At 45.8% G+C, this 12,117-nt stretch overlaps 1 protein-coding gene across 1 annotated transcript; it reads left to right on the forward strand.

Annotated features, from left to right (window-relative positions):
- The first annotated feature begins 3,159 nt into the window (after nucleotides 1–3,159).
- LOC131925290 (zinc finger protein 227-like) lies at nucleotides 3,160–10,421 on the forward strand. Its single transcript, XM_059280587.1, has 4 exons — nucleotides 3,160–3,219; nucleotides 4,031–4,157; nucleotides 5,882–5,969; nucleotides 6,641–10,421. Exons 1-4 carry the CDS (start codon nucleotides 3,160–3,162, stop codon nucleotides 8,964–8,966), a joined length of 2,601 nt encoding a protein of 866 aa, XP_059136570.1. The 3' UTR covers nucleotides 8,967–10,421.
- Nucleotides 10,422–12,117: the final 1,696 nt, after the last annotated feature.

A 12,117-nucleotide genomic window follows, 5' to 3' on the forward strand; every position in this document is an offset into this window, starting at 1 on the left:
TATATTAGTATTGCTTGAGTTCAAGTACAAAGCCACTTCTTAAATTGAATGATTATGAAAGTAACCTCCCCTTTGTATATTACATACATCTCTTTCTGTATACGTGTATATATGTTTTTAACTCTTGTTGCTTCCTCTTGTTCACCTTTCATGGCTTAGCTTTATACCTTTTAGTTAGTTTGGAATTTTTGTTGTCTGTGTCATTCTTATAGAAATCGATATCTCGGCCTAGGGAGGTGGCTCCAGGGTTAAAGCGATCCCGGACTGGAGTTTGGATCCCCAGAAACCCATGTAAACATCAGATGAGAGCTTAGCCTTAGGCAGCCAAGATGGAATTCCTAGAGCAAACTGCCTAGCAAGACTGCCCTAATCAGTGAGCTCTGGGTTTGGCTGAGAGACCCTACCTGTCAATGAATGAATGAGATGGGAAAGGAAGGGTGATTCCTGACTCCAGTCTCAGGCTTCCACATGCATGGGTGCCCACAGACATTTCTGGCATTCTGTGTTTTGTGGGATGTTCCAAGAAGGAGGGTCACCCCAGAATGTAAATTTAGACTCTCTGGCAGCAGGGAGGAACAGTTTCTGTGAACTGAACCTCAAACCTCCGTTCAGAAGCGTATTTATTGATTGTACACAAAGGTTATGTGTGGGATACAACAAGTTCCTCATACCGAAGCCCCCTTGATCTATATGCTATATGTTCTCTGAAGGAAATCATCACACCCTGCAACTGTTTGCAGTACCCAATAATTCAAGACCTCCAACTGTGCCTAGATAGTCTTATGACCAAGGCTGTGCAACAGATGGAAAACTCCCTCAGAAAATCAACTCTATAAATCACAGAAAACAATCACTGTGCTCTACAAGAATTTCCTCAAGGTCTTAGTACCTCCAACAAACAACAATTACATTCTACTGTTACCCTAGATACAGTGAGAAACAACTATTACTTTTTTGTTTGTTTGTTTTTCCGAGACAGGGTTTCTCTGTGTAACAGTCTTGGCTGTCCTGGAATTCACTTTGTAGCCCAGGCTGGCCTGGAACTCACTGAGATCCTCCTGCCTCTCTCTCCCAAGTGCTGGGATTAAAGGCATGTACCACTACTACCTGGCTTATTACATTCTAATGTTTACCCTAAATACAGTGACTCTATTAGATCCCTGCTATACACAAATGAAAAAATATGCATACACATGCACATCACACACACCTGAAAAAGGGGGGTTGTTATAGCAAAAATATAAAGCTGAGTTAGCATGTATTCTCATTCTGAAAAACATAGAGAATACAAAAATACCTAAAATTTGACAATGTCATTTTAAACTGGTAGTGGGGCCTGAATCTAAGGCCTTGGGCTGGGAGGCAAATCGGTCTACCACTGAGCTAAGTGCCCAACTTCCCAACAGTGTCTCTTTCTTGCTCGTTTTAAATTGTGTCTTAGGGGCTTAGGTTGCAGGCCTGACTTTTATCAGAACCATAGTCATACTCTGTCATTACATTTCCTGAGCTTCTTTTTTTTTTTTTTTTTAGTGGCCCAATGTCATGGAACACGCCTTTAATCACAGCACCGGGGAGGCAGAAGCAGGTGGATCTTTGTGACTTCATGGACTGCTTGGGCTGCATAGCTAGTTCCAGGCCAGCCAGGATAGTGAGATCCTGTCTCCAACAAAACAAAACACCGAAGGTAATAATAGATGCATGCTATTTTCCCATAACCTCTTGCAATCCTTTTTTTTTTTTTAAGGTTCATACCTATTTTCTTCATTTTTGTTCAGCTAATCAAATGATGTCTTTTAGATACCAGTGTCAATAAAATATTACTTTGGGGGCAAAAATATTTAGTTAAGATATCTCCGGTCAGAATTAGGCTCTTTAGAAATTAAAGGTGACTTTCACAGGAGCACAGCGTTAGCATATATAGTTTATGTTGTAAAATATCTCCTTTTTTTCCTCTTAGAAAAGGGATTTTCTAGTCTTTAAAAACACTTTAGATTTATCTATCTTATTGTTTTATGTGTGTAAGTGCTTTGTCTGAATCTATATGTGTAGACTGCATGAGTGCCTGGTACCCACAGAGGCCAACAGAGAGTGTTGGATCCCCTTGGACTAGAATTGCAGACAGTTGTGAACTACTGTGTAGGTGCTGGGAATCAAACCTAGGTCCTTTGCAATCACTAAGTCAAGTCTCTGTCCCCTGGTAGGATATTTTGTTTGTGTTCTGACAAATAAAGTTTGCCTGGAGATCAGAGGGCGGAGCTAGCCACTAGTTAACTAGAGAGGCCAGGCCATGGTGGCACACACCTTTAATCCCAGCACTTGGGAGGAAGAAGCAGGAAAATCAGTAGTTCAAGGCCACCCTAGGCTACATGAGATTGAACCAGTCTAAAAGAGAAACAGCTGGGTGGTGGTGGTGGTGGTGGTGGTGGTGGTGGTGGTGCATGCCTTTGATCCCAGCACTTGGGAGGCTCAAGCCTTTGATCCCAGCACTAAGGAGGTTGGAGACAGGATCTTGGCCCCATTCAGTCTGAGGATTCATAGAGACAGGATCTTGGCCCCATTCAGACTGAGATTTTGTAGAGGTAAGAAGTCTCTAAGTGACTGTGAATGCTCTGTTTCTCTGATCTTTCAGCTTTCACCTTCGATATCTGACTATGGGTTTTTATTTAATAAGACTAAATAGAGTGACACTTCAATCCCCTATTCTTATAACTTTCCATCTACTCATTTAGTCCTCTGAGGTACCCTATGAGGTAGGCAGAAATTATGCTTATGGTAAAAGTGAGGCACAAAGGTTTTCTAACATTCCCTGTGCTGGGATAGTAAGTATTACTTCTAGAAATTGAACCAGGCATTCAGAGCCTACTTTTTTTCTCTTCTTTCCTAACTTTGATTCATTCATTCATTGCCTGTATATTGTTTTCCTGGCTCTCCTATCCCACCATTTCCAGAATCTGAAACTCTACAGCAGGAATACTGAAGTTGGTTGTATAGGTTCACTGCCCAGCTGAGCTAAGGGGTCTGCTAGTAGCTGAAGTCAGTGGGTGCTTCTGATTTCCGAGCTGTATGTGGTGGCATGTGTCTGGAAGTAGGGGACAGTGTTTCACCTGGCTAATGGCAGTTCTGACATTTGTTTCATGGCTTCTTTATCTTTCCTTAGTTATGCCTTCTCAGGACAGTGACCTTCCTCCAAAGAAACAAGAGAAAATGGCCATATTTCAGGTCAGACATTTCTCAGTAATTTTATATGTCATTGTGTCTTTTGAGGGGGGGTATTGGTAGAAAACAGCAGATCTTTGCGTATGAGTTAGGTGCTGTGTGTGTGTGTGTGTGTGTGTGTGTATGTGTGTATGTGTGTATGCTGTGTGTGTGCATGATGTGTGTGTCTGTGTATGTGTGTGTCTGTGTATGCTGTGTGTGTGTGTGTTATCATTTGTTACTAATTCACAAAATTGCTGTCAAAAATAACCTGTTATTTGGTTATGAAGTAGCTGTTTGTGGAGCTGGGGCTGGAGCTGGATAGAGCGCTCGCTTAGTATCCCTAATGCCCTGGCATTAACACAGCGTTATCTCTAGCACTGTGTAACCCAGGCCTGGTATGCATGGCCAAAATAAAAACAAGGCCTGGTGTATGTGGCCCAAGTTCTAGCACGGTGGGAGTGAAGCCAGGAGGAGCAGAGGTTCAGGGTTATCTTCTGTGATACTGAGTTTGAGTACAGACTGGGCTGTCTGAGACCCTTTCTCACCTCCCCCTCAAGAAAGAAAATGCAGAGAGAGAGAGGGAGAGGGAGAGGGAGGAGGGAGTCACAGTTTGGGATGTTGGGGGGTTGTGTGAATGCAGAACAACTATTGGCGCTCAGTCTGCTTGGACCCCTCTGAGTCTGCAGCACCCACGTGACCGTGGCACCCACGTGACCGTGGCACCCGCGTGACCGTGGCACCCACGTGACCGTGGCACCCGCGTGACCGTGGCACCACCGCTGCTCCTCTTCCCTGGGAGCTGACTTGAGGTTGCTTGTATTTGATGTCACAGGAGGCAGTGACATTCAAGGATGTGGCATTGGTGTTTACTACTGAAGAGCTGGGGCTGCTGGACCTCACACAGCGGCAGCTGTACCAAGACATGATGCTGGAGAACTTCAAGAACCTGGTTGCTGTGGGTAAGGATGAGTGTCCTGGGACACCAGAGACTCCCTGTCCTCAGATGCTCAAGGCTCTGGACCATTTGAAAGGATTCCCTGGGACAACAGGGATTTTGCTGATGTTTCTGCTCAGCCAAAATCTCTTTAAACCATTGATTCTTAGCTAGGGATGATTTTTCTATCAAGAACATTTGGTCATGTCTGGACGTATTTCTCACAATTCAGGGATGGGTGCTACTGACATTCAGTAGTTAGTAGCCAGGGACAGCTAGGTCCCACAGCAGGATGCTCTACCATCCAGAGTATCCATACGCTGCCAGGGAGAAACCGTGTTCCATATGAACCACAAATGGACAGCTTAACTTCAGTGCTTTCGATTTTGCTGAGACTAGAATCCAGGACCTTGTGTATGTTAGGCAGGAGTCTGCTGCTGAGCCACACTCACAGCTTTCTGGTTAATTCTAGGCAAGAGCTGTCCCACTGATTGACATCCCCAGCCCCTGGAGGATTCTAGGCAGATAGGCTCTATCACTGAGCCACATCCCCAGCCCCTCACTGGGGGATTCTAGGCAGGGGCTCTACCACTGAGCCACACCCCCAGCCCCTGGAGGATTCTAGGCAGAGAGGCTCTATCACTGAGCCACATCTCCAGCCCCTCACTGGGGGATTCTAGGCAGGGGCTCTACCACTGAGCCACACTCCAGCCCCTCACTGGGGGATTCTAGGCAGGGGCTCTACCACTGAGCCACACCCCCAGCCCCTCACTGGGGGATTCTAGGCAGGGGCTCTACCACTGAACCACACCCCAGCCCCTCACTGGGGGATTCTAGACAGGGGCTCCACCACTGAGCCACACCCCCAGCCCCTCACTAGGGGATTCTAGGCAGGGGCTCTACCACTGAGCCACACCCCAGCCCTGTACTTTGTTTTTCTAATTACGCCTGTGACCTATTAATAGGTAAAGAAACAAACATGGTACAGTATAGTAGTATTTTCTTTTTCTCCTCAGAGTCATGGTTTCTCTGTGTAGCACTGGCTGTCCTGAAACTTGCTCTGTACACCAGGCTAGCCTCAAACTCACAGAGATCCATCTGCCTCTGCCTACTGAGTGGTGGGATTAAAGGTGTGTGCCACCACTGCCTGGCATAGTGTTTTCTTTGCCATAGAATAGGTGACAATAGGATGTTAAAATCTGTTTTGGAGGACCTGCTGCAGTAAAGCCTGATGGTTTCTGGTGAAGGATGTGAGAGACAGTTACAATATGATGAAACAGAATCTGTTATACATACATAGCCATGGCCTTGATTTCTTTTAACTCATTTTTGAAATTTCTTTCAAATCATTGTGTATATGAGTGCCTGTGTGTGCTCTGTGCACATGGAGGTCATCAAGCATCCTTTGTTACCACTCTCTGCCTTATTTCTTTGAGGCACAGACCCTCCCATAGCTGTGGCTGGCAGCCAGCACGCCCCAGTGATCCTGCTATCTACCCCCAAAGCACCAGAGTTATTGTGTGCCGTCAGGAGACCACGCCTGACTTGTCCCATGGGTGCTGGGATCCAGTCTCAGTCCTGGCGTGTGTGTGGCCACTGAGCTGTCTGCCCAGCCCTTTATTTATCAGTACACTTTGTGATAAAACGTTTCTAAAATTCACTTCACAGGTCCTGAGGATTGTGTAATTTAGACAGAAATTGCTTTAATTTTGTGTTCGCCTTTAATATATGTGTCTTGTCTTTTCATAGGGTGCTTTCCCCTCAAAGCAGATATGGTATCCCTACTAGAAGCAGAAGAAAGGCTTTGGCTAAAGGAAACAGAAGTCCGGAGAAGTAGGTATCCTGGTGAGAACCCATGCTGCTGGTCTCTCAGGTCTGGTCCACAGTACATCCACATTGTTACTCCTGCCCACGGGCCTAACCAAGTTTGAAGCTTTTCTGACTGAAATTTGGATAGAATCCCATTTGTATAAGTACTGAGGAAAAGGGTGAATATGCTTTTAATTCATGTCATTGTGCGGTAGAGTGTGGATGCAAGGGTAGTCTTTGTGCCCATAGTGCTCGTGTTTTCTTTTTCATTTTTAAATTTTAAAGTGTTTGTGTTTGTATGCCATGCGTATGTGGTGCCGTGGGTGCCCGTGGAGCTAGCGTCCCTGAAGCTGGAGTTACACAGAGTTGTAAGTCCCTTAGTGTGGGTGCTGGCATGCGAACTCGGTTCCTCTGGAGATGAGCGGGTGCTCTTAGCCACCGGACCGTCTCTCCAGCCCTTGCCGCGCTCATGTCATACGTCAGACATGTGTCTGTAAATGGGGCACAGCGTACGCTCGGGAGCCTTCGATCCCGTCCTTGCTTCCACCGCCATGAAAACATGAGGAAATGACACGTTACGTAGTAAGGACAAGATGACCTTGGCCCTGGCTTGAGTCAGTCTCTCCCATGCCCTGGGTACGGAGTCCTCCCATAACCTGTCCTCATCTCTCCCAACTGCTCTCTCACAGACGGCAGCAGTCCACATGAGTCGGCGACTCTTGGGAGACTCACACTGAAGCATCTTCCCCAGGTAGAGGTGTCTTGCTGGCACATCTGGAAACAGGCTGCCCAGAAATCGACCGGGTATCTTCAGAGGAAGCGTTCTCCACTACTGCGACACTATTCCATTCAGGTTTCTGACAAGGGCAGCAACACAAAGAATCACACGGGAGATAGCTGCAGGTGCCTTGAACAAGAAGACTTTTCAATCTCAGGAACTCAGAATTATTGCCAAAATAGGTGCCTGCAGGATGCACAGAACCAGAGTGGGGATAAGCCGGTCTGTGTGAAACGTGACCTGTGTGTGTATACAGATTTGATGAGGAAGTCTTCGCTTTGTGAGCCGCTTCAAACCAACCAAGAACAGAAACCCCACAGATGTGATGACTGTGACAGACGAACTAATGACGGTGTTAATCAGGGACTGTCCTTAGGAGGGAAACCATGTCTGCAGAGTGAGTGTGACTCGGGGCTTCCCATTCACCGGACTGTCTACCCAGCAGAGCGCTGCGGTAGTCAGTGCTCACACCCAGGAGAGGAGCTAGAGAAACACCCCCCATCTAGTGATCACTTCAACAAGAGCCCCTCTCGTTCTCCTGAGACCGGTCACACAGACGGAAAGTCCCACAGATGTGACAGCTGTGGGAAGAGGTTCAGCGGCAGCCAGGGTCTTGTCATTCACAACAGAGCTCACCCGGGAGAGAAACCTCATCAATGTGAGGAGCGTGGCAAGTGTTCTAGTCAGAGCTCGGATCTCCAGTGCCGTCAGAGGGCGCGCACTGGTGAAGAGCCATACAAGTGTGATGTGTGCGGCAAGGGTTTCAGCCACAATTCACCATTAACATGCCATCCGAGAGTCCGCACTGGAGAGAAGCCGTACAAATGTAAGGCATGTGGGAAAGGGTTTTCCCGAAATACAGATCTCCATATCCATTTACAAGTTCACACAGGAAAGAAGCCCTGTATGTGTAAGGAATGCGGGGAAAGCTGCAGGCAGGCTTCCAACCTTCAAGCTCCTCAGAATATCCATGCCAAAGAGAAGCAGTTCAAATGTGAAACATGTGGGAAGGGCTACAGTCAGTCCTCGAGGCTTCGCATTCACCAGAGAGTCCATACTGGAGAGAAACCATACAGCTGTAAAATGTGTGGGAAGAGCTTCTGTTATAGGTCAAATTTTACACGCCACCAAGCAGCACACGCTAGAGAGAAACCGTATAAATGTCAGGAGTGCGGGAAAGGCTTCAGCGGGAGGTCAGACCTTCATGCTTATCAGAGAGTCCCCTCAGAGAAGAAACCCTACAAGTGTGGAGAGTGTGACAAGAGCTTGAGTCAGTCCATTGATTATCGGGTACATCAGCAGGTCCACACTGGAGAAAAACCATACAAATGTGATGTCTGTGGGAAAGAATTCAAGCAGGCTTTTGGCCTCCATTCCCATCAGAGAGTCCACACTGGGGAGAAGCCATACAAGTGTGATGTGTGCGGAAAGAGTTTTAGGTACAGTTCCCAGTTTATCTACCATCAGAGAGGCCACACTGGAGAGAAACCTTACAGATGTCAGGAGTGTGGGAAATGCTTTGGCAGGAGCATGGACCTTTGCCACCATCAGAGGGTCCACACGGGAGAGAAACCTCACAAATGTGAGGAGTGTGGAAAGGCCTTCAGTCTCCCCTCCAACCTTCGAGTCCATCTGCGTATTCATATAAAGGAGAAACTCTTTAAGTGTGAGGAGTGTGGGAAGGCCTTCAGTCAGCGCTCACGTCTTCAAGCTCACCAGAGAGTTCACACTGGAGAAAAACCATACAAATGTGATATCTGTGGGAAAGGCTTCAGTCGTTCCTCTGGCCTCCATTACCATCATAGAGTCCACACTGGGAAGAAGCCATACAAGTGTGATGTGTGTGGGAAGGGCTTTATATACAGTTCCCAGTTTATTCTCCATCAGAGATGCCACAGTGGAGAGAAACCTTACAGATGTCAGGAGTGTGGGAAATGCTTTGGCAGGAGCTTGGACCTCTACCACCATCAGAGGGTCCACACGGGAGACAGGCCTCACAAATGTGAGGAGTGTGGAAAGGCCTTCGGTTTCCCTTCCAAGCTTCGAGTCCATCTGACTATTCATACCAAGGAGAAACTCTTTAAGTGTGAGGAGTGTGGGAAGGCCTTCAGTCAGCGCTCACGTCTTCAAGTTCATCGGAGTGTTCATACTGGAGAAAAACCATACAAATGTGATATCTGTGGAAAAGGCTTTGATTACGCTTCCCGCCTTCGATACCATAAGAAAATCCATACCCAAAGAAAGTAGCAGAGTGGGTGTGGTGGCACATACTTGTGAACCAGCGTTCAGGAGGCCAAGACTGGAAGATGATAGGTTTGTGGCCAGCCTTGGCTCCAAAGCATGATACATGAAATGTCCATCTTCAAGTTTCCCATGAGTCTATCCCAGTGCTGAACCCTATAAAACCATTACATGTGGGAACAGGCTTCTCCTGATTCAAGATCTAACACCTTGTAGCTGGAAGGTTTCTCTAGTCCTACCCAGCCTCATGGTCCCTCAGCCGCTTATAAAATAATCATTTAGAGGCTTAATATTATTTACAAACTGGCCTATAGCAGGCTTCTTGCTGGCTAGCTTTTTCATCTTATCCCATTTCTATTCATCTGTTTTGCCACATGACCGTGGCATTACCAGCCTGCTGGCATCTTGCTTCTCCTTGGGCAGCGGCTAGGCATCTCTTCCGCCTCTGCCTTTTTTCTTCCTGTCTCTCTCTCTCTCTTGGATTTCCTGCCTGGCTATAACCTGGCGCGCCATAGGCCAGAGCAGCTTCTTTATTAACCAGTCATAGCATCACACATTCACAGCGTACAGGAAGACATCCTGCAGCAACACATTTAAAACCATAATATGCCAGAGTAACACCTAGAACTCAGTGTAAGGAAGAAATACAGGCAGTGGCCCTCTTGGCAAGACTATGAATGTCAGCAATCATCTTTCAGTGGACTGTGTGCCAAAAGGTACCGGGTGACCCTTAGCTCTCTATGCTTAACAGTGGGCATTATTTTTACTAAAGCGTAAAGGTGTGGAAAATAAAATTGCTGACTAAAAATTTCCTGTAGCCAAGGGCTTATCCTGTGGCTTTTTTCATGCAGTATGGAGGGCTGCAATGAAAGAGGCTGTACCCACAATGCATCTCTGGTCATCAAAAGTAGATTGGTGTCAGCTGTAACTGTATTGAAGAAGTTGTTCACATTGCATCATCGTTTTATAATTGGTTGCCTGGCCAAGGGACTTTCTGCTTTGCAGTCCAGTGGTACTCTGCAAGCATCAAGTGAGAAGAGGTAGAATTAGCCAAGACCACTGAAAGTTGCTCAGAATATATTAACCTGGAAAACCATAACATGTGAAAGTTAGATGTGTGTTTTTAGAGAAATAGATGGGGCTGGAGAAGATGGCTCAGTGGGTAACAGAGCTTGCTGGACAAACATGGGAATCTGAGTTGAATCCCCAGTATCCATGTAAAAAGCTGGGTATGGCCATGTGGAGGTCTGTGATCCCAGTGCTGTGGGAAGTGGAGGAAGGAAGATTGTTGGGACTTGCTGACAGCCTAGGAGAGACCATGTCTCTAGGCAACAGGGAGTATGACAGAGCAAGACACCTAAATCATCCTCCGACCTCCAAACACATGCACATGAGCATACATACCTGCTCATGTATGCAAAACACATTATATACAACACACACACACACACACACACACACACACACACACACACACACACAATACAGATGTGGGGCTGGAGAGACAGCCCAGCACTTAAGAGTATGTGCTCCTCTTTCAGAGAACCAGAGTTTTGTTACCTGTACCCACATCTGATGGCTCACAACCAATTGTAACTCCAGCTCTAGAGGTTCCAATGCTTCTGGCCTCAGGCACATGGGCACACACAGACACGCATGCACGCACATGTGCATGCTCGATCTATAGAGAAATAATTTTTTGTTTTTGTTTTTCAAGACAGGGTTTCTCTGTGTAGCTTTGCGCCTTTTCCTGGAACTCACTTGGTAGCCCAGGCTGGCCTCGAACTCACAGAGATCTGCCTGGCTCTGCCTCCCGAGTGCTGGGATTAAAGGCGTGCGCCACCACCACCCAGCTAGATAAATAATTTTTAAAGATACAGATGTATAGGTTTAGTTATCTAGTGAGATTTTAATCATATATGTACATTAACTTTTAGAAAAACTATAAAAATTATTTAGTTTTATACCCTTAACCTAGACTCACCAGTTGTTAAATTATCGAGTCACTATTCTTTCTAAATATGTGAATTTGTGCCCACTCAAATGCTGACACCTACACATACACCTTTTCAAATGTCTCATCTCTTACGTCAGAAACTAAATGTGTTTTCCTTAAGCAGCTGGTAGTGTAATATTCAATCAAGTCCGATGTCGATGCACAACACTATACAACCTAAACAGCCTATTTAAATGTTACCAATTGTCCCAATCGGCACAGTATAGTGTGTCTCAATTCTGTTAAGTGTGAGGAGTGTGGGAAGGGCTTTAGTCACCTTTATTTTGAGCCTCTTGTATCAGGTAGGGGTTTACTCAGGTCCATGGAAAGAAGACACCAGGCACTGTAAGGATGATTTTTTTTTTTTTTTTTTTTTGTAGTCTCATTGTTCTTTATATCTAGAATCCACTTATGAGTGAGTACATACCATGTTTGTCTTTCTGGGTTTGGGTTACCTCACTCAGGGTGATTTTTTTCTAGTTCCATCCATTTGCCTGCAAATTTCATGCTGTCATTGTTTTTCTCTGCTGAGTAGTCCTCCATTGTGTATATGTACCACATTTTCTTCATCCATTCTTCAGTTGACGGGCATCTAGGTTGTTTCCAGGTTCTGACTATTACAAATAGTGCTGCTATGAACATAGTTGAGCATGTATCTTTATGATATGAATCAGCATTCCTTGGATATATGCCCAAGAGTGGTATGGCTGGGTCTTGAGGTAGTTCGATTCCTAATTTTCTGAGCAACCGCCATACTGATTTCCACAGTGGTTGTACAAGCTTGCATTCCTACCAACAGTGGAGGAGTGTTCCCTTTGCTCCACATCCTCTCCAACAGAGACTGTCATTAGTGTTTTTGATCTTAGCCATTCTGACAGGTGTAAGGTGGTAGGTATCTCAGAGTCGTTTTGATTTGCATTTCTCTGATGATTAAGGATGTTGAGCATTTCTTTAAATGTCTTTCAGCCATTTGTGATTCTTGTTTTATGAATTCTCTGTTTAACTCTTTAGCCCATTTTTTAATTGGATTGTTTAGTATTTTGATGTCTAGTTTCTTGAGTTCTTTATATACTATGGAGATCAATCCTCTGTCAGATGTGGGGTTGGTGAAGATCTTTTCCCATTCTGTTAGCTGTCTTTTTGTCTTATTAACCGTGTCTT

Source organism: Peromyscus eremicus, chromosome 1, assembly GCF_949786415.1.
Source record: "Peromyscus eremicus chromosome 1, PerEre_H2_v1, whole genome shotgun sequence".
NCBI classification, from domain to species: Eukaryota; Metazoa; Chordata; class Mammalia; order Rodentia; family Cricetidae; genus Peromyscus; species Peromyscus eremicus.